Here is a 24,137-nt window from a genome sequence, read left to right on the forward strand (position 1 = left end):
TTAAAAAAATATATGTAAGCCTGTTTTATGACCTGAGATGAAATTAGCTGTCATTTATTGAATAACTGCTATGCCAGACACTGGGCTTTTTCCAAACTCCTAAATCAATATTATTTTTCCCACTTTACAGATAGATGAGATAACAGACTAGGAGGGAGAAGCTGGAAACTTGCCTAATGCCTCATGTCCAGAAAATAACTGAATTGGAAACAGCAGTGTCTTTTCATTTCGCTCTGTCCAGGTCTCACTCACAAAAAGAGGAAGGATCTGGTGAGCCCTAAAGCATTAAACAGAACCCTCCACTTAGATATCAACAGCTCCTTGTTCCAGCAAATTTACTGAGATCTGATAGTGAGATTTTACATTCTCTGCAGCCCAGTAGCCCATTCTTACATTGCCCACAACCATTTCATCATCTTCACTTCTGTTTCTACCCTCAAAAATGGTGGGACACAATATTTAATCCTCAATTCCTGAATTATAACTATGTATGTTCAGGATTAGGATTTACAGAACTGAAATTAGATATAGGAAGTGAAATTTGGCCTGTTTTCCTGATCTTTTCTCTTTTTTTTTGCCAGTGTCTGCCTTGAAAACAAATTGGACAACAATGTAGAAAAAAATACCAGTGTTATATTGGACATTAATACATCTCCTATTGTAGCTAAATTCAAAAATAGGTACATAACCATTTCATTTAATACATATGGAGACATTAAAATAGAATGTGGAATTGATACTTTGTACAGCAATACTAAGAAGTTTTGGTCTGTTTCTTTGTAAATTTACAAAGGAACATTACGGAAAAAAACATTTGTGGATTTGTTCATCTACGAGAACATGTGTGGATATGTTCATCTGCTGCAAGTGTTAGATTAAGCACAATTTAACAAAATGTTTCAATTTTAATCTAAATCATATTTTTTGTCAACGCTAATTTAACATGGATTAATAATAATAACAATGATAATAGTTTACATTTATTGAGCATATTCCATTTGTTGGGCCCTATTTTAAGAAATGTCAATTTAATTTTTCAAAAGAAGCCTAGGGGCCTCCCTGGCAGTGCAAGGGGTTAAGCACCTCACTATAAAGCTATCTGTAGCTACTGCAGCACAAGTACGATCCCTGGCCAGGGAACTACCCACATGGCGCAGCAGACCTCTCCTGTCTCGCCCACTGCTCCCCTCGGCAGTGTATTTCAGTCTGCCTGTTCTGCTTCCTACTCTGTCTCAGGTGAATCCTCTCATCCCCCACACCTCTGGCCTGTACCCCAGCTCTTGTATGCATAAATAAATAAATCTTTTTTTTTTTTAAAAAAAAGAAGAAGCCTAGAGTACCTAGAGTGGTTGAAGAATGTCAAAGGATAAGTTTCCTTAAAGAGTGACTGTCCATCTTACCCAGGAAATATATGGATTCTGTTTTCCCAAAGTTTCAAAGGAATTATTCGAAGAAATAGAGTACACATTACTGAAATTTATATGGAACCACAAAAGATGCCAATGGCCAAGGCAGTCTTGACAAAAGAAGAAAAGGAGTGGAGGTATCATATGCCCAGACTTTGTACTACAAGGCTACAGTATGGCATTGGAGGAATTAGAAAGATCTGTCTAGTTCATTGTTTTTTCCTTAAAGGTGCTCTAAAATTCAAACTTACCTAAAAAAGGAACCTAACAGTAACTCACAAGCAAATCTAATTTAAACAGGATTAAATTCCTAGAAAAATTAATTTGAATCCTTGGAATCCAATCCTGGTCTTTTGCTTTCCTTTCCAATAATTTCTTAACTTTCCTCATCTATAAAATGAAAGAATTGGACAAAATACCTCTTGAAGTATATAAAGTACCAAAGGGTAAGAGCTAAGCTAACTCATCTACTTTTTCAGAATGCTAGATTTAAGAAGAGGTGACTCTGTATCAATTAATTTTTACATGCCAGAATTTAATTTCATTCTATTTTTATGTCATTACTTCTTTTTAAGAAATCACACAATAGGTTTACTCCTCAGAAAAGACTCCAGCATTGAATTCAGTTCAGTTTACTCCAGCATTGAATTCAGTTCAGTTTATTAAGCATCAGCTACCTAATCAATATCAGCGTAATCAACATTGTGGAAGTGAGTTCTCCATTTGCACATACTTCCTTGCAAAATGCTGAATAACTTGAGTACACCATTCAGATCACATGATCTCTAAGAAAGTGATCCTCACTTTTATGGAACTAAGGTGCAATCATTGTGAGCTATGATGTCTTGGCATCCAGTCACTAATTTGAAATTGTAACATGAATATATAAACTAAAGAAAAATTGAGAAAAAATGCGATAACTCATTTAGTTTCATCAGAACTATAGAGTTTTGGCATTGGTAGTAAGAACCTGGGTTCCAATTTCATTTATTAACTGCACTTGTCATTAAATTTTTTTTACGTTTCAGTTTCCCAGCCTATACAATGGAGATAATAATTCCTAGTTTACAGTTTCTGAGGACCCAGTGAACACGTACAGTAGTTATCATTGTCACCTTTGAGAATATTTGACCGGGGAGTAAATCTTACAGAAAACAGTAATTGTAAATTAATTGGTCTTTGAAAGTTTACCAGCATATCTAGACAATTAAGTCTTGTATTTTACTAAAGTCAAAAATTAGTTTTCTTTTTAATTAACTATTTTTAATCAACTAAAAAGAATGTAGAATGAACAGAGAATCTGTGGTTTTGAAAAGGGTACAAGTAATAATAAGAGTATTTGACATGGGAAGGCTGAGGTCCAAATTGATTCTGTTTTGTTTTGTAATTCCATGTGAAACCTAACACAGAGTTTTGAATCATTGCAATTGTGATTAATTAACCCTCTAAATAAAGTGTGGTTCATATTAGCATAAATGTTTAGTATTTAGAATATAATCATTTTAAGAAGAGAAATTGATTTAAACAATCACAAAATGAAATTCTTAGAATAAGTTCTGAAATATGAGATTGACTAATAACTGATGGGTGATTGAAATAGCAAAATTTTCATGATAGAAAACTTTGACTTATGTAAAATCAATTTTATTTTGAATCTAAGATGAAATGAAAATGTATTATTTGAAGATTGTTAAACACAGTCTTATTCAAATTAGGAGTCCACATGAGTGATCTGACACCTAGTCAGAGTTGGGTTTGTACTTAAGCAATACACATACTAGCTTATCAGTATCACCCTCATTTTCTTTATCTGCTAGTGGAGGTACCTTAGGGTGTTAAGAGAATCAAAGGAGAAATGTCAGGCATGGTTTTTATTACATTCTCAACTATATTTTGATTCAAAGCACTTAATCCTGAATTTGATTTCCTATTCTTTTCTGAATATAAGTTTTATTTTTGTTTTTGCTTTTGTTAAATAGGATTAACCAATTCCTTGACTTCTGGACTCTGGATTGGACTTAACAGTCTGAGTTTCAACACTGGATGGCAGTGGAGTAGTGGCAGTCCATTCCGATATTTGAACTGGTTACCAGGTAGGGTTAAGTTTGTCTGTGTTTGTATTAGTCCAAATTTAATTTATCTGGATACCATGGAGATCTCATCATTTCACATGTAAATATCAAAGGGAATTGGGGAAATTCATCAAACACTGTCATTTCTTGTCTTGCTTTGCAATCTGCCAGGTAGAGTTGAGTATGCCATTTCTTTTCTTGCTTTGCAATCTGCCAGCTAGAGTTGAGTATGCTAAAACCATGAAGTTACATCAGTTTCTGGGGATAAAGAATCATTTGGCAGATTATCACACAAATCAATACAGATCTCTATTAATGTATATATTCTCTGAGTATATGTGATTTGGTACATATGATATTCAAAATTGAATTTTGTAGCTGTTCTTACCCATGAATTTTGGGGTTCCAGCATTGTTACTCTGTCCTCAATTTTGCCTCAGCCTGCCATCATCTTTGAAAGGATTATCCGACATACATTTTTAAAGTTTGACAAAGTGCTTTGCACTTTTTATGTGACTGACCTTCAAATCTTTTGTCATGTTTTTGAATTATAAAATATTCCAGTAAAAGTGCTTGCATATAAAATGTATAATTGGTTATATATAGTATAGCATGTTACATACAATCTTCAAAGATTGTGTGCATATTTATTTATATCTACACACACATACACTATAAATTTAAGTGAGTTTAAGCTCTCTGGGGCTGGGATATTTTTCATTATCTTCAGCCATGAGATTATCTGTCACTATTATAATGGTTTTACAGATATTTAAAATCTTTTTTTTTTTAAAGATTTATTTATTTATGCAAGCACTGGGCACAGTCAGAAGCATGGGAGGGTGAGAGAATTCACCAGAACCAGAGTGGGGAGCAGAATAGGCAGACTGACTAAATACACCGCTGAGGGAAGCATCAGGTGCGGCAAAAGAGGTCTGCATGCCATGTGGACCCTCACCAGTGGCGGGGGATGAACCGGCGGATCGAACCTGTGGCGCTACAGAGGCTGCGATCAACTGCTGTGTCACCAGGGAGGCCCGGTATTTAAAATCTTATAATGATCTTAAGGTCTACTTTAACACCACTATCTAATAGAGTTGGATTAAAAATCTATATTAGTAACAGGTGAATGTTCCATACTAGCAAAATAATTCATCAGCACTGTGGTTGAAAATAGGTAGTTTGTAGAAAATCCCATTTGGACATTGATCAAGATTTGGCAAGTTTTTATTAATAGTTTTTGGAGGATGGAAAATATTCTGAACTAATTATTTCTACATTGTCATAATATACAGGTAACAGAATGTAAAAGAATACATAAATAATAATATGTTTTACATATATAGCAATTATCCAGAGAAAAGAAGGCCAATGACAACAAAATAATTTGGTTTTATTCACCAATACCAAAAACTGGGAACTGCCTGAGGCACTGCATACAAATCAGATTTCACCCCCTCCCTAACCCCACTGCAGAGCCAATCTTGGTTTCAGGGAGAGAGTACATTCACTGTTTGTGATGTTTTGTGGATGTAGGAAAGGAGAGAACTGGAACATGGGCCACCACATCTTCATTTACATGGGCCACATCTTCATTTACTAGTTCTGCTATGAAAAATTGGGATGTGGGTTATTTTTATCTAGCCAGACTTCTTTCTTAAAACCATTGAATATTTTTGGTATTTGGCTTAGAAAATTAGATCCTCTGTTTTCTATATTACTGACTTACACTTCTAAAAAAGAACATTGGTAAAATGATATTCAGAGTAGATACTGAAACATGAGAAAAATTTTAGAGCTGTTTTGGGTTTTAAATTGGTTAGGTCTTACTCGCAAAGTATTCCTTCAGTACATGATTGTTACAAGCTATAGCTAGAGTCTTCCAATACTAATCAGCTCTCTTTTTGTCTGAAACATGGTGAGTAAACATTGCTTCAAGGAAATACAAGATACCCTTGACTTTATGGGTGAGGATTTTTTTTTTTAAGATATTGCTTACCATTAGTTTTATATTTTTTAAATTATTTTAATTATTTTTTACATCATTGTTCATTTTTAAACAAGATTTGCTTCCCCCCAACCCCTCAGGTGTAGTCCCCATAGTTTCCTTCACCAATGAACCACTGTGCCATCACCTCAGTCCCCTGTGCTCCTCCCACCCTCCCTCTGATCCCTCTCCCTCCTCCGCCCCTGCAGGATATCGCTAATAAAAAATTCTTAAGGCCTCCCTGGTGGCCTATGGGTTAAGTCTCAGTGCCATCACCACGACAGACTGAGTTCCCTGAATTTGCTCCCTGGCCTGGGAGCTAACCCACAACTTACAACAGACCTCTCCTGTCTCACCTGTTGCTCCCCTCAGCAGTGTGTTTCAGTAGATCTGACTGTTCTGCTCCCTACTCTGTCTCTGGTGAATCCTCACTCCTCCCTCTCCATGCCTCTGGCATATACCCCAGTTCTTATATAGAAAAAAAAAAAAAAGGAAATTCTTAAGTAGGTTGAGTTGAAAATTTTGAGAAATAGTGTTTGTTCCAGGCACACTTGATCAGCATTTATAAGGCACATTTCAGTTTCTAGCAAGTCTCTTCCCCTTTCCATTATTTTTCTTTCCTGTCTCCTCTCTCTAATTGGAGAATGTCTTCCCAGGTGCAGAACTTCTCTCACCTGATCCTCACAGTTAGCTTGACTGATTTTTTTTGGGAGGTATTTGCAAAGTTTGGAATATCATGTATTCTTTTGCTCCATTATACATAGCATAACTCAGTATGAAGATTGCTCAGGTTTAAAGTCTTAATTTACTCATTGGTAATGTAAAAAAATGTTATTTCAAAGTATACTTGTATAGTCAACATTTTAGGATTTTAGGCATTGGAATGATCCAACAACAAAAGAACAAAGAGACCCCCATCATGTCTTTGTTCTGCAGTAAGTGTTTATTTGTGATTGTGTAGCAAAAGACAGAATGGGGATCCATTAAATCCCAAGGGTGAAAATGTGAGGCTCTGGGCCTCCCCTGATAGCGCAGGCTGTCAAGTGCAGCGCTGTGAAGCTGTCTGCAGCCTCTGCAGCGGAGGTTCAATCCCTGCCGGCCTGTGAGATACTCACAACACATGGCAGACCTCTCCTGTTTCGTCCACTGCTCCCCTCAGCAGTGTATTTCAGTCAGCCTGCCTGTTCTGTTCCCCGCTCTGTCTCTGGTGAATCCTCTTACCCTCCCGCACATCCGGCCTGCACCCCGGTTTTCGTATGCATGAATAAATAAATCTTTAAAAAAAAAAGTGAGGCTCTGTGTCTGTCTACCTGCAATATCTACAATAGCCCCACCTTAATTTTTCCTTTTTCCTAAAGGAAGTCCATCAGTGGAACCTGGAAAAAGCTGTGTGTCACTAAATCCCGGGAAAAGCGCTAAATGGGAAAATCTGGAATGTGTTCAGAAACTTGGCTATATTTGTAAAAAGGGCAACACAACTTTGAATTCTTTCATTTTTCCCTCAGGTAAGTGATCTATTTAACCTGAAATGTGTAAAATATGGAATTTAGGGATAAAATTACAACCTAGTCATAACTAGGAAAAGACTCCATAGGTTTTGCTGAGAATTCTGCATAAACTTGATATTCCTACAAAATTTCTTTTGGTTTGCTGCTATCATTGCTTTTAACATTTCCTGAATGTGCTGTGCTTTGGTGTCAGGTTATATGCAAAGCCTTAGGCAGAACACAAATGGGAATTGATCTTCACAGTTTTTCTAAGGGGCTGTCATTATTATTCACATATTGTGCATGAGAGGCTATAGAACTAGCACAAGTGACAAAACTGGAATTCAGCTAGGAAATACATGTCAGAAAGAGATGTTTTTATTATATTCCCACTATTTAAGGACCTATCTGGGCTCCAGTGCTATTAAGTTCAGCATCTGACATTGAGTCTTCAGATAAATGGATATAAACACCCAAACAGACTGATAAACTTTATATAAAGCCTAGACTCTAGGAAAAAGCTTTAATTATATTTTTTTATTGAGGTAACATTAGTTTACAACACTGTATATGATTAAGAGGTTCAGGATGACATCTCTTCAGAGGTCTGTTACCACACCACACCCAACATCAAGGCACTCAAGTTCTCCACCACTTGTGTTTTCTATTTCAACTTTGTAGAAGGATTAAACCACTAAGGCAAAAATACATCCATTCTTTAAATTAACAATTTTTTTAAACTATCAGTCAGCTGTGTTGGGAGGGATACAATACTTTAAAGGGGTTTATGTAGGCATGTGTATATATTTATATTCTGTTGGGGAAATCTGACAGTGTGTCATTCTTGACATCTTTCTCCTTGATTTAAAAGCAATTGGATTTATTTTAAAATATGCTTGATATGACTAGAAAATGCAAAGGTACAAAATGATATTTTTCTTCCACCTCTTACTTCTAACATTTCAGTTGCCGTACCTGGTAAATAACTGTTTCTCTGTGTGTGTATTCTTAACTAGTTATGCTGTGAATGTGAAACCAAAATTGTTTATTATTGTTTTTTGCTGTTTATACAAATAACAATATGCTATAAATATATATTTATTACTATTTTCACTTAATAACTACATTGGCTATCATTTCATACAGTATATGAAGACCTTCTGAATTTATTTTATGGCTGCAAAATAACCATTACAGAGACCATATATATATTTTTGATCAGTTCTTTAAGTGGACCTTTGTTTACTTTCAATTTTTATTATTACAAATAATGCTACAGTGAAAACTTTATACATGTATCATTTCATGCATGTAACCAGTTCTAAAAATTGAGTTGCTGGATCAAAGAGTAGGTGTATTTACAATTTAATAGCTATAGATATGGCCAAGATCTCCATATGGATGATGGACCAGTAACTGGATTTGATTAAGTTTATAGGGTGACCGTTATACCTGTGCAAGAAAATAAATCATTTTTGTGTTCCATCTCTTCTAATCCTCCCATCGGAGAAACAGTATAATTGTTTCTTCCTGGAATGGCTCGTGTAATTCTCCTTTAGAGGCATGGAATTGCCACTTTGAGAGGAAAATGGCCATTTTATAGTTTCCTTGAAGAGGAGACAGAATTCAGGCCTTGTTCCTTAACTCCTCAGGTTTAGATCCCTCCTATGTAAAATGGAAATATTAAAACCTCTTCTTCCCATGAAATTTTGTTCCATTTGTCAAGCAGTCAGTAAATTATTTTTATTTTCTGCTGTGTCTCAACTTGTTTCACTTGCTAACCACTTGACATTGGTTTGTGAATAACTTTATACTTCCTGGATTAATCATTCTACTTTATCTATAAAATCAAGTAAACTCAGAACTTGGAAAAGGCAGCTCAGAGATGAAATTATGTAGCATACATGATTGGTGACCTCCCCACCCTGGAGCCCTCTGGTGGAATATTTTAATTTTGCTGCTGGAAGCTGAACACCATGTCAGCCACCAGCATGCCACTGGTGCGTACAGCCCTGATTGTCCATAACTCCTGGATCTCTAGAGTTGCATTGTCCAGTTCTGTAATCACATAACCAGATAAGCATATGAAATGTGGCTGGTTCCCACTGAGATGTACTGTAAGTGTAAAATACGTGCTGGCCTTCCAAGACTTAGCATGACAAAATAGTAAAATATCTCATGACTTATTTTTTTATTGCATACATGTTGAAATGAAAATACTTGCGATATATTGGGTCCAGTAAATACATTGTTGAAATTAAATCTACCTGCTCCTTTTATCTTTTATTTAACATGGCTACCAGCAAATTTAAAATTATGTCTGTGGCTCACATTTATGGCTTCCATTATAATTCTATACAGCTTAAGAGGAACAAATCTCTAAGGGAAGACCACTTCATTGGTTGTTTTTATGTTTCTTAAATTAAAAATGAGAATTCACGTGTTCAGTATTTGAACTTCTCTGCATTCACTGACATTGTGTTCAGCTTCCAGGCAACAAAATTAAAATATCCCACTAGAGGGCTCCAGAGTTACACTAACATTTAGAAAAAGTTTTTTGGTAACCACTAGAATGTATAGAATCTAACTTGCACTGAGGGAATAGAATTTTTTTTAAATATGCATTTTCCTACTACAGTAATAGTGTTTGGTCATCACGATTGCTCATTTACTTGAATGAATGACTACTGTGTCCAGCTTCTGTGTCCAGAGTTCTAGGTTTAAACAAAGATGTTGCATATCATCCCCTCCTTTGAGGGAAAATGGTTTTCAGGAATTTATTGAGTGAATTTAAAAAATTGAATGTTTTTATATTGAACTAAGGCAGCACACTTGAGAAATTTAATATCAAACATAACTATGTTAATTGATGTTCATTTGGTAATATTTTCCCTCTTTAAGTAAAATATGTCGTTAACTTGTTTTTTGAAATAATATTCATAAAATGGTCACAACAGCAGCTATTTAGCAAGTACAGCTTCACTTCTTTTTCTCCACTAAAATTCATTGCCCCTGCATGTACCAGACCCTCTGCCAATTCTCAGGCATACAGGGAGGAGTAAAGTGAGTCTTTGCCTTTGAACATTTTTACCTTCACTTTCTCCAGTCATCATTATTACAATCCATTTTTGTAATATACAATCAAGATTATAAAGTTTCACCATAACTATTAGTAGCAGTAATTAGAATGTTGACCACTATTACTGATTTAATTAAATAATGATTGTGTGTGTGTGGGGGGGGGCTTGCAATTTACAAGTATCATCACAAAAGTTTTCTAGTTTAGAATACAATAAGGATGGATAGTTTAATATTATTAGTATTATTAAAAGTGTGTGTAAATAGATAGATAGATATTTTGGTTTATGTTCCTGCCCAAGAACACACAACTTACTGCAAATTCAGGTTTTGCAAGAAAATTTTCTTAATCAAAATCCCGCAATATCACATGTCTTCTTTTTGGGAGCAAAACAATGGTAGTGATGGGTCCAGAGGTACTGGTGTCCCCCTATTGCTGTTCTGGCATCAGGGACTCTTCGGTCTTCCCATGTCCCAATCCATTATATTTCACATAACACACCTTTTTGCTCTTTTTCTGAGGAATGCCTGACTCCTTAGTGACCATAAAACAGAGGTAAATTGAAATCATCCAGGGACTGTATTATATTTCAATCTTTTGCACCTCCAGAATTAGCATAGCATGCTGAGTACAGGCTTGGTAATAATACCATGCAGAGAAAATGAGGCAATTTATGTTATCCTAGCATTGTTTGAAGCTACAGTTTTTTTTTTTATTTTAAATTCCTATTTAGCCTTATTTTGAAATGAAAGAGGAATCCATATACTTCTTAGGCTAAAAGCAAGTACAACCTAGTCTCTCTTTAGTGGATATGTATGGCAAAGAATGAAAATTAGAGTTATCTTTATTGGTCTATAGCTGTGAACAGTTTTGTAGACAGAATGAGAAAAAATAGGGTTACAATCAAAAAATCTTCCCATTTAAATGTTTTCCAAACTTTTTCTTCCAGAAAGTGATGTGCCCACTAGTTGTCCAAGTCAGTGGTTGTCCTATGCAGGTCATTGTTACAAAATTCACAAAGAGGAGAAGAAAATCCAAAGAGATGCTTTGATGGCATGTAGGAAGGAAGGTGGCGATCTAGCCAGTATACACAGCATCGAGGAATTTGACTTCATTTTCTCCCAGCTGGGCTATGGTAAGAACTCTTACATCAAAAATATGATTGATTCTGCTCTTTCCCACTCACTAGCCATTTCTAGAAAATGTAATCATTTATGTTAAGCTAAGAAATTTGAATTAAAAAATTAAATACTTGAATTACATACACTTAATCATAAGTATCAATCATGCCTAAGCTTTAAGCATTGGATATGAATTTAAAGAATTTTCATCACTTTTAATATGTAATCAATGTAGGCATAGTTCTTAAAATACTGTTTTTTGATGATAATATATCTTAAACTTAAGATTTCATTTTTTGGGGAATTACTCATATGCGTGTGCGTGTGTGTGTGTATGTATTTTCTCTTTTAAGGCTGATATTTTCTCTCACAAGAAAGTTCTCTAGTGAACCATCACATCCTGGGATTTTATTTTTAACCTACAAAGGCTGCTAGGAGGTTGAGCAGCAAGAGAAATAGAAAATTTTTTTGAGGTGGTTAAAGATAGGCCTAAAACTTTTAAGGAAAATTAAGTGTTAATTTTAGGTGTATAATCTAAGAAATCTGTGGAAAATCTACTACCTAAACTCAAGTGAAGTTTTCAAAAATTGGCCCTATCAGGAACAAAGTGGGAAAATGAGTTGGAAATGCTGAGCCTGAGAGGAGAGGAGGGACCTGATGATAATGGGCACCCAGCAGCACTTGCTGATTAAATGATTATCATTTTCTGCTTCCACTGATGAGGCTGCTGAATAGCTGCAGCTGTTCATTTCCAGCAAGCAAAACAAGAGGAAATGGATGGTGGTGATGGTGGGGACTGCTTCCTGACACACGCTGCCCAAAAATTGTTGGGGGCTGGGGGGTGGCAGAGGGAAGAGGAGAAAGCAGTGAGCAAACAGAATAAGAAAAAATATACTCATCACAAAGAAAGACTGAGAAAACCCCAAAACATTTGTATTCTTGGCATCTGTGCCAAATGAAATTGTTTCTCCTCTATTCACCTCCATGAATGTGGTAGGTCATGTAACAGCCTACTGCATCTATGAATGATTTCCTGACTGTTCTATATTTACCTATCTTGCAGAACTCAGACTAGACAATAAAAATAGAATCAAAATGATATATCTGAATTATATCATGCTGTATGTCTTGGTAATAATAGAAGGTAAGAAGGTTTGCCAATGAATCAGTAGGAAACAGATTATTTAAAAATTGGCCAAATTTGCAAATTTTGTTCTGCTTTATATAACATGATATAGCGATAGGAAAACCTTATGTATTTATTAGTATAATTACTTTGGGAAATTAGATGATATTTAAATTAATTTAAATTAACTTGAGAATTAGTGAATTTTTCCTAGAGAATCGGTCCCTTTTAATTATTGAGAGGAATTGATTGAAAACAATAAAATTAGTGCTGGTAAAAGTAAAAAATCTTATAAAATTTTAATCATCGTTTTAAAATTAAAAGTCTGGAATATCTTTTTTATTTGATTGAGGTATCTTTTATATTAATCATGGGCACACTGTGGATAAATTGGGAGCTGTACATGTACATTATTACTACATCAACTGAGACAGCTTCCCTAACTGATTTATAGCAATCGATGTGACAACTTTATTCTCATGTATTATATATTTTTGTAGGGTCAAGTTTGGGTTTAGGATTACAAAAGTTATAAGGGGAGAGCTGTTTAGTGAGAAAAATGTTTATAGGAAACTTAATACTTTGTTGTAATTGTAGGACTTGGGGTTTTATGTTTTCATTCATCTTGAACTTAAGTCCTTGAGGGGTCATTTTAAAGACTATGTTTCCTGCTCAAAAGATTATGATCTGCCAAATTAAGTGAAAGAAAAAGGGATCATCCTGACAATGTCATTCCTGCTTCGTGACTCTGGAAACATCTGCTGGGTCTGGCACTGGTCCAGTCAGGGACTTCTCCAAAAGCAAAACTGAGTGACAACTTTTAGGAGGAAGAAGGCTAAGTCATTTAGGGTAATTCCTATGTAGTGTGGCATATTTCTCATTTTCTACAACATCATCTTTACAATCCTCTGGCAGGTGTTTTTATTTTTACCATTTCATGAATGTCAATAATTCATGATGGAATTCCCATTAGTGCAAAATAAGTTTCATTTTTTTACAATTTGGAAATGTATGTTTTAAACTATGATATTTTGTCTTTAATTTTGTCCCATTTTAATTAGTATATTTAGAATTTTAGAAGTAAATCTGCTGATAAAAATTAAAATTCTTCATAGAATTTCAAGAGAAATTTAGCACATTTTGTAGCTATACCTGATTTGTTTCTCTGTTGAGGAAACCCAAATTTAGATTAGATGCAATGGAGCTGGTTGTTTTTGTTTTAACTTTGATCATTTGTGCTTCTCTGGTGTTTCATGGCAAAACTGATTATAGAATCGTATCAATATTTATGGGTTAATAAGTAGTTGCCAAATGTTAGGAGACAGCCTAAAGTCCTCAGCTCATGTATCTTGTCACTATATAGATCATTTTCACTCTTATTTTAGTGATTGAATTTTAAAAGAAACAACTAGAATGTTCTTGATAACAACACAGTAAAAAAGTAATATTATTGTGAAACATTCATAAGATTTATTAGTAGTCAAACAGACTTACATGTAGATAAACTACCATATTTTAAAATTGCATGCCATTGGTGTGGTGTGTTATTTATAACAAGAAGAAAGTTCACACAATTGATAGTAATGATAGACCCACCTGAGTTTCATGCTGGCAAGTTAAATAAATACAATTACTTTTGCAATGTGAAGAATACACTACACAAATTAAAACTGACGGTATGAAATGTAGTTGACCTCTCAGTCTACAGTCTATCAAGAGGATAGACTTTTTGACAGCTATAGTATTAAGGGAGAGGAGCTGATGTTGATAAAGCCAAAGACTCTCCTTTGGAAAGAAGACTATGTAAATTCCTCTGTGTTTTTCTTCCCATTCAGAGCCAAATGATGAGCTATGGATTGGTTTAAATGACATCAAGATTCAGATGTACTTTGAATGGAGTGATGGGACTCCTGTGACATTTACCAAATGGCTTCGTGGAGAACCAAGTCATGAAAACAACAGGCAGGAAGATTGTGCTGTGATGAAAGGCAAGGTAAGGCAACTGGGATTACTGATCTCTACCAAAAAACAAGGAATTTTTCCTTCTACTTCCCTTATTACATTATTTAGACTGGTTTAATTGACATAGATGAATTCTGAACCAAAATTTACTTTTTTGATTTTCTCTCAGTTAATTATCTAGCAAAGTCAATTTTTTATATATTTTTTTATTTTTTTATTTAAACTTTATTTTTATATTCCCCATACAATTACAACCCCCTTATTTTGACCCCAAGCCCTCCTTTCCTCGCCCCTCACCCCCCATAGAGTGTCTCTGGTTCATAGTTGTTTGTTGATTTTGATATTTTCTTTCTTATAATTATTCTTTTTCCTGGTCCCTTATTTAAGTTTTCTAGATTCCTGCTATGAGTGAGACCATCTGGTATTTTTCTTTTTCTTTCTGGCTTATTTTGCTGAGCATGATCCCTTCCAGCTCCATCCATGTTGCTGCAAATTGCATGTGTTTATCTTTTTTGATTGCTGAGTAATATTCCATGGTGTATATGTACCACATCTTCTTGATCCAGTCATCTGTTTTTGGGCATTTGGGTTGTTTCCAAAGCTTATCTATTGTAAACAGTGCTGCTGTAAACATAGGGGTGCAGGTGCTCTTTGGAATTGATGTATCTGTGTCCTTTGGGTAAATACCTAGGAGCAGAATTGCTGGATCATATGGAAGCTCTATGTTTAGTAGGTCCAGAAATCTCCACACAGCTCTCCTTAGTGGTTGGACCAGTTTGCACTGCCACCAACAGTGCAGGAGAGTTCCTTTTTCTCCACAACCTCGCCAACATTTGTTGTTGCTAGTTTTTTTAATATGTGCCATTCTCACTGGTGTAAGGTGGTATCTCATTGTAGTTTTGATTTGCATTTCCCTGATGACAAGTGATGTTGAACATTTTTTCATATGCCTGTTGGCCATTTGCATTTCCTCTTCAGAGAAGTTTCTTCTTAGCTCTTCTGCCCATTTTTTTGACTGGATTATTTTCTTCGTTGTTGTTGAGTCTCATCAGCTCTTTGTAGATTTTTGTGATCAGTCCTTTATCATTAGTGTTGTGTGCAAAAATGTTCTCCCAGTTGGTGGGGTTTCTCTTTGTTTTTGTTATTGTCTCTTTTGCTGTGCAGAAGCCCTTTAATTTGATGGAGTCCCAGCTGTTTTATGCAAAATCAAATTTTTAAGAGGGCCAGAAAAGCATCAGACAGAAACTTTTGGTTTGAGAATGAAACTAAGCAATATACTAATACTTAGATTGTTCCAATTATGGGTTGTAAATACAATATATATGACTTGATCAAATCTGAACTTTAGTTCTGATTTTGACTCATTGCTCTCAGTTGGGGTAGACATAGTTAGATCTATTCTGGGTCTCACTGCTTGGAATCTGTACTTACATAGAGTTACAGGTGCCCACAATCAGTCATGCATTCAGGACTGCAGGGTTCTGTCATCTATCCTAATGGCGGGAGAGCAGAAAAACATGATACCTTTCACCTTACCCTACATTAGAGAAGTAAAAGTATTTGTAGAAACACTAGTTTTGAGGTTGAGAAAACATTAGCCAGGGAGTAGCAAGACCTAGTTCACAATTTACGAATGTTTCTCTGGCTGAAGGATTGAGTGCCAGACTGCAAGGGTTTGAGACTGAGTGAAAGGTGAGAAAATAGAGACAGACAATACAGAAAACATTTTCCAAGGTGTTTCACAGTTAAAGGAACAGCAAAGAAGTCATTTTAAGGTAAAATCTCAAAGGGTGGGGGAAAGTGAAATCTGAGGCAGAGGGGAAGGTGGAGTCTTAGATCTAGGAGGACACTCATGGATAGAAAGAGGAATGACTGATTTCAGGTGTATTTTCATTTGGTGTGTTGCATCAGGGAGTTTTTTCTTGATAACTTCATATGTACTTGGTTAAGCTGAAAATAACTGATGGGAATGGTGCTGAGCAAAGTGCATGCAAACCTCTTGTTACTATCACGAAAGGGTTTCTAAGCATCTTTAGTTTCTCTCACTCAGTCCTTCCAAATATAGACTTGGAAATCTAAGATATAAAAACATATTGGGGCTACAATCTCCTTTTACATTTTATTAGCATCAAATTTACCTTTCCCTTCTCATCCATGCCATTTTATATTAATCACCTTGAATCTTTGTTTTCCTTACTTAGGGACAATTGAAAGAAATTAGTATCTATGTCAAACAACTGATAGTCATTAAAAGGTTTTCCCTTTGCTTTTATAGGATGGATTCTGGGCAGATCGGGCCTGTGAGAGACCTCTTGGCTACATATGTAAGATGAAATCACAAACCCAAGCACCAGGAACAGTGGTGGTCGACTTAGGCTGCCAGAAGGTAAGTACACAGTGATTTCAGATCAGCAAATCTTATGTGAGATACTAGGCTTGATTTTTGTCTGGGAAAGTGCTTTATTTTTGTCAGAACAAATGTCATGAAACGTAGCCATATGATTCAACTGTTAAAAGCATTCAGTGGTTTATTGATAGTGTTTGGTATCATTCTTCTCCATATATCATTGTTCAAGTATTACCTACTGTTAATATGGGTACGCATGATCTGAAGCTTCTTCCAGAATGTCATTGGATTTGGAGGCGAGAGAACAGGAAGTAAAATGAACCTGGTGAGGGCAATGAGATTAAAGCAAGTCACTGAGGTATTGGCAGTCTATGATCCTATAGTTGTAAGAATATTTTCAGTAGGTGGGCCTCCATGGTGGCACAAGGGGTTAAGCACTATGAAGCTATCTGCAGCCTCTGCAGCATGAGTTGAATCCCCAGCCAGCCAGAGAGATACCCACATGGCGCAGCAGGCCTCTCTTGTCTTGCCAGCTGTTCCCCTCAGCAATGTGTTTCAGTCAGTCTGCCTGTTCTATTCCCCACTCTGTCTCTAGAGAATCCTCTCATCCCCTGGCACCTTTGGCCTATACCCCAGTTCTTGTATGCATACATAAATAAATCTTTAAAAAAAAGAATATTTTCAGTAGGTAACTTTAAATTGAAGATGATAAACTCCTTAGCCACTTCTCCCATGTACAATATTTCTGACAATCCTACTTCTGATGGAGATTCTCTTAGTAGATCCTTGCTCTGGGAGGCAGGAGATGGAGGTCAGATGGTAGTAACTGGCAGTAACTCATTTAAACTAAATAAAGTCATGAATGATATTGTGCTTCAACCTTACCTGAAAGATAGTGATAAATTCCCAAAGTTCTTATATTTCTTTGAGATTAAAGCAAGTTATTTCTGTGAAATAATGTATCTGAAGGCATAAACAAAGTGCAAAATACACCATACCTGTTGATCACTTTTCTATCCAATTGCTGAATTGCTCAATTCCTCTCTTTTTCTTCCTCACTTTTCTTGCGTAAAAATAAAGAAGCTAATTTCCTTTATAAGGGGCCATGTTGTGATCAAATCATCTTATAATAAGTATCAGACTTCATGAAACATAATTTAGTGCTGTACAAATAAATGACGAATACAGAAAACCACAGAGACATAAAGAATCTTAGTGATGATCAAAATCTCCCTTTCAAAGTTTACATTCTGAAATTTTCACTCTAGAGAAGCTGTAACTTTCTTAGAGTCACAAAAAGGCAAGGCTAGGATCCCATTCTGTCTCCAGTCCACTTACATGTTCTTTTTTTTTTTTTTAAAGATTTATTTATTTATACAAGCACTGGATACAGTCAGAACTGTGGGAGGGTGAGAGAATTCAACAGAGTCAGAGTGGGGAACAGAACAGGCAGACTGACGAAGTACACTGCTGAGGGGAGCAGCGGGCAGCAGGAGAGGTTTGCGTGCCATGTGGGGCCATGTGGGGCCATGTGGGGCCCTCACCTGGCTGCTGGGGATCCAGCCAGCGTTGCAGAGGCTGTAGGCAGCTTCGTAGCCCAGCGCTCAACCGCTGCGCCACCGGGGAGGCCCCACTTACATATTCTTTTCCTAATCACATGCATGTGCTTGAGATTACTAATATTATTGTACTTTTGATAAATAAACAATTCTTATATTAGTTCTATATAATCAATCTAAGTTTTATATATTTTTTCTATTGATTGTAATATCAGTGATTGCTGGTAAAATCTAATATAACCATTAGGCTAGTAATGATAGCTTTAAGAAAATATCAGCAACTATTGAGTGTTGTTACGTGCTCTCATTGGTCTTAAAGGATAAATATTTTGTTCCTTATTAGACAGAAAAGAAAACTACAACTTAAGAGACTTTGGATTATTTGGCTAGTTTTAAAACACTAGGCAGTGACATCTTCAAATAACTGAGAAGATTGCAAAAAATATTTTACTCACTAGCAAAGGAAGATAACAAGGTCTGGCTGCTTGGTGGAGGGGTCATTTCAAGAATTTCAGAAATTCAAAACCACAGGCCTGTTGTCATAAAGATCTAGGATTCTGTTTTTCAAGTCATTGCTACTTATGTGTGAAGTCTTCAACTAAGAAGTTAACAGAGTGATTCCGAGTTGGTAATATCTAGCATGTCAGACAGATAAAATTCAAATCCTCTGTGCACAGAGGTCATCTTTTTCAGGGTGACTAGAAATCCTTCAAATCAGTTTGAAATCCAAAATTATAACATATACCACTAGGAGTTCTAGATGTTGGAACTAATGGATGTGACATTAAACAAAAGATACATATGGATATAAAAGGTAGAGTTAAAACTGTTCCAGCCATGAAGATTTTTTTATATAGTGCTTTTATTATGATTTATTTCTAAATTCTATTTTTGATGTCCTTTAATATTTCTTTCTTTTTTTTTTAATTTTTGAGTGGAAGAACTGGGGTGTAGGCCAGAGGTGTAGAGAATGAGAAGATTCATCAGTGACAGAGTAGGGAGCAGAGCAGGCAGATTTACTGAAATATACTCTAAGGAGATTGGGGAGGGGATGGGGCAAGGCAGGATTGTTCTGCTGTGCCATATGTGAGTTAGCTCCTGGCTGGGGATGGAACTCAGGCCATAGCTGTGACAGTGCTGAGACTTAACCCCTAGGCCACCAGGGAGGCTAGAATTTCTTTGGCCCATGGATTATTTAAAAGTGTGTATGTGTGTGTATGTTTGAAGTAGTAGGGGTTTTGGTGAAAGTAATGGGGGTTTTGTTTTTTAGTTTAATAAATAATTGGAAGGTACTATTGATTTTAATTTCTCTATACTGTTATGTAAAGTTTTAGTTATTTTGTTGAGATGACCTTTATATTCTAGTTCACAGTCAGGTTTTATAAATATTCCATGTGTGCTTGAACAGAATGACTTATGATTATTGGGGTTCAGAGATCTATTTAGATATAATTCAGCAATTATATTATCCATAGAGTCTATATTCCTAATATTTTATCTATAGTCCTAATATTTTCCTTGTAATTCTGCCATCTTTTGCTTTATATATTTTGAGCTGTGTTGTTTTATCTTTCTGATGAATTGGCCCTTCAATTATTATGTGATTACTTTCTTCATTGTAATTATTTTTTTTTTACCATGAAGTCAATTTAAAATAATAATAATAATATTGCCACAGGAACTCTCTTGTGTGGTATTTCTCTGGAATCTCTTTTTCTAACTGATTGCTTTCAATCATTCTATATCATCCTGTTTCAGGAATGACTCTTGCAAACATATATATATATATATATATATATATATATATATATATATCTGCATTTTAATGTTTAATCTACTTTCAGGAACTTGCTTTTAACTACCAAGTAGGAGTTTAGATTTGCTTTGCATACTGTTCTATTTGTATTTGTTTCAGCAATCTTAATTTTCTTTACCATTCTGTATTCTTTTTTCTCTTTTGTTTCTCCTTCCCCACATTCCATTGATTCAATGGAATATCTTTATCCTCTTACCTCTTAATCAGGTTAGGAATGATACATTCTACTTCTATTTTTTTCAAATGCCTCGCCTTATATTTTTAAAATGCATTCTTGACTTGAAGTTAAAATTAACCAATACCTCTAGGAGCTAGCTGAATAAAATGAAGATTATTAGGCTACTTAAATATTTTTAAGAACCTTAAGAATTTAAAGTAATGTTAGACACATGAAGTTGAAAAAAAGAGTACAGAGTTCCCCTGTATCATCAACCCTACTTCCTCCACTGATAGCATCTTTTATCTGACCAGAGCATATTATCACAGGTAAGTAATTGACATGGATACAGAATTATTAACTAACCTACAGATCTTACCCATAGTCCATTCTTTAACTTCCCACTCACATTTAATTATCTTTGCTATTTATTCAAGCAATTAGACCCACATTACTGAGATATTTATTGATTTCTTTGCTCAGTGTACATTTTTAACCCACTCATTCCTCTTGACTTTAAATTCCTTCTTACCCAGGTAAATCTTTTTAGTTATTCTTGCACTGGAGATCTGGGAGTGGAAAATTCCCTCTCTTTGTCTGAAAATGTCTTGACTTGATCCTTACCTTGAATAATACTTTAGGTAGGTCAATTTGAAATTCTAGATTGACAAATGGTTTCTTACAGTGCTTTATATGTGATTTCATTTTCTCTTGACCTTTATTTTGCTATTGCAATTCCTGTTATTAGACAAATTCTTCTTTTGTTAAAGAAGGCACACTATGTTGTCTCTGATTTAAAAATACTTTTATTATCTTTGTGTTCCGTAGGTTTAGTACATTGTGTCCCAATTTGGATTTATTTTATTTGTCCCAGTTAGTTCTCAGAATGCTTCTTCATTTTGACATTTCATATCTCTCTTTCAATTCTTGAAAATTATCAGTAAGTTTTATTTGGGACTCCTGAAACTTCTCTCATATTGATGTTCCACCCTCTCATTCTATTTTTTTTTATCCACATGTTCACTGAACCTCTTTTAATCTTTATTTCTTTGCACTGCATTGATCCAATTTACTAATCTTTCTGAAACTATTTTCTACATTTAATCTGGCCATTGAGTTTTTAACTTTATGTATGTCTTTTCTAGAAGTACAATTTTTTGTATGTTTGAATCTACTTGTTTTTATTCATAACATTTTAATCTTTCATTCTTTTATTTTTTGCTATGTAAATCATCTCAAATATGCATATATGTATATAGATATACACACATATATTTTCAGATTGTTTTATTAATTTTAGTTCTTGAATCTCCCTTAAAATGAGACATTTTCTCATGATTTGTGACTTTTGATTGTGAATTTATTCTCATCCCACCCACACCCCAATCCTCAAAATCACATTTGCACATGACCTGGTTTGTGGGAATATTTCTGTTGTGTGATTTTTCCTTTTACTTCTTTGAATGCCAAAGAGATTCTCTTTTTGAGGTCCAAGTTGTATTTGTTTTTTTTTTTTTGACTGTAGGTTCTCGTATGATGTGGATAGTGTATGGTTGGAACAGGCATTTCTCTATGGTACAGACTTGGCATTTATTTTGAAGCAGAAGAACTTTGTTTCCTATCCCGAGACCCCTAGGCAGATGACAAGAATATCTGTCATTTCCTGGTACTGTGGATAGTGTTTATGAACTTTGATTTTATAAAAGGGCAACCCTTTGTGGGTTCATGCAAGTACTTAAGCTCCATTTACTCACTTCATGGGGACTGATGGCCAGATAATTTGTATGGACACAGATGCCCTTGTCCCTAGGCACTGGACCCTTAATCTAGGTCTGATACACCCTGGGAACTACAATCTCAACTTGTGCTTTTCTATACTAGTTTTAGTTTTCTATGTATTTTTGGTATCTGGAAGTTTCCCCTTCTTTCTCTCAAACTCAGGTATTTCTTTTTGTTTGTTGATCACTATACATTCATTTAACATTTCTGTGTGTTTGAAGTAGGGAGAGGAACCACCTAAAATCAAGTTGGATAAGTTTCCTCCTGTGGCCAAATGATATAGTTTAGATTTACCGTCCCTATTGGCCTCAGTAGACTCTGGGGCTTGCTATCATACCAAGTGCTCATTGTGGTTACCTATTCTAAAACTGAAATCTCAGTCACTGTGTTGAGTTGTTTGGTAAACATTTCCCAAACAATTTTCACTAGAGAATACAGAAGTGGGGAGAATTATTGCCCCTACATTTTGCATAAGAATTCGTCATATGAGGAAAAATCTACTGTTCATTTATCTAAATGATCTCCATTGCATTTCAGTTATTCAGGTTTGTGTGCTTTAGACATTTCTATTTTTTTATCAATTTATGTTTCATGATAGAGGAACGATTAAAATACTGTCACTTAAAAAATGCATGACGATCTGCTTGGTTATATTAAATAGGGCTGGAAAAGACATAGAGTCTACTGCTATATGATTGGACACACACTTTCAACATTTACAGAAGCAAACCAAACTTGTGCAAATGAGAAGGCTTACCTAACAACTGTTGAAGACAAGTATGTAACAACCTTAATTTTATCTTACAATGTCTAATGATGAAACATTTTAAGAAAAGTCTAAGTATCATTGTGCTCTAAATTTCTGAATAAATGTGATCTTGAGGTGTAAATAAATTTGAAATAAAGAAGCATTAAAAATCATATCCTTATATGGATTACACTATATTTTGCTACTTTTAATACTATAAAGTAATATTCAGAATAGTTCACTCTAGTAAATTAATTGATAGGTCTAACTTTTTAATGATCAGTTATGTCATTTATTTAAAGATGGAACAGTGCGTAAAATTTGTCAGTTCAAATAGCCCACATTTCTAACTTTACCACTACCCCCCACTAAAAAAGAGGAAAGAGGTATTTCCTGAATATTTTATTCACTCTTTCCATTCTTCTGTTATTTCCTTTTCTTTGTTTGGTTTACTAGGCTGGTAGGTCAAGAAAATCACTTGGACATAGATTATTCTGTAAGTTTTGACCTTTGAAGTCTCAAGCATCTTCAAGATTTTAGTTTTCAGTTATTCCCCTCTACTTTTTATGAAGCACTAAATTAGGCACAGGAGAAAATTAAGAGAAACTTTAAAAGTCCATTTCACTTGCAGTAAAAGGTAAAAATTATTGAGTTTTAAAACAGTAAACTTTATTGACCTTTCAAAGTAGATCCAATCAAATGCAGAGACTATTGCTATTAAAAATTCCTTTGAAAATGATGAAAGATGTCATACAACTTATGTAATCTTCCATGTACAGTTAGATGTCTAATATAATATGTTAATGTTTGAAAATCAGAACATAAATCTGTAAGTACCATGGGACATCTTCTGATCTACACTGTCATTGGTCTTTGATCTGTTGGAGCAATATAATATGTAAAGAGGTTTCCCTATATTTATATTTTAGTTTTGTTTCTCTTATGTGTTTTCATGATACTTACATTTACATTGGGACTTTTCATTTCATTGTTTTGTTTGGGCGGTAACTATTCACATTAGAGTCAAGCAAATATTCTGCTGTTGTTAAATTCTTTATATTTCCCTGTCTACTTTGTCTGAGGCACTGACATTTCTGTTGGTTTCTAGAAACTCTGGCACCACTTTCCTTATCTCAAAAGAGATATTTTCACCTATGTTGCTGCCTACATTGTTAAATGTCAATGAGGACAAACTTTGGTGGCCTTACTAATTGAACTGAATTATTACCAGATTATGCCAAATACATTGATGATATTCAAAGGAAGAGAAAAATGTTGGATTTGTGATGCTGTTCCCAGTTTTTTCTAGAGATTGTTTCTCTGCTTCTCTATATTTCTTGATACATTTTCTGGTTCAGAGCGGAGGGGAAGAAAGTCCAAATTTTTCCTCTTCATTGTCCTTGATAATGTTTCACATGCACCCTCCACCCCCGACCCCAACACCAACTTGCTTAACTAAGAGCTGAAATATTTCAAGGGCAGACTGATTTT

The 24,137-nt window shown here is 35.1% G+C and overlaps 1 protein-coding gene across 2 annotated transcripts in view; it reads left to right on the forward strand.

Annotated features, from left to right (window-relative positions):
* Nucleotides 1–24,137, forward strand: part of MRC1 (mannose receptor C-type 1) — an 83,782-nt gene that overhangs the window by 22,012 nt on the left and 37,633 nt on the right. For both annotated transcript variants that reach the window (XM_037510680.2, XM_054695108.1), the window contains exons 6-11: nt 3,386–3,499; nt 6,824–6,970; nt 10,981–11,166; nt 14,114–14,271; nt 16,516–16,626; nt 22,560–22,675. In XM_037510680.2, the coding sequence (XP_037366577.1) occupies nt 3,386–3,499; nt 6,824–6,970; nt 10,981–11,166; nt 14,114–14,271; nt 16,516–16,626; nt 22,560–22,675 (832 nt within the window). The remainder of the gene's footprint in view (nt 1–3,385; nt 3,500–6,823; nt 6,971–10,980; nt 11,167–14,113; nt 14,272–16,515; nt 16,627–22,559; nt 22,676–24,137) is intronic.

The sequence above is a fragment of the Talpa occidentalis genome, unplaced genomic scaffold (genome assembly GCF_014898055.3).
Source record: "Talpa occidentalis isolate TD23 unplaced genomic scaffold, MPIMG_talOcc4v2.1 talOcc4.14, whole genome shotgun sequence".
Classification (NCBI taxonomy): Eukaryota; Metazoa; Chordata; class Mammalia; order Eulipotyphla; family Talpidae; genus Talpa; species Talpa occidentalis.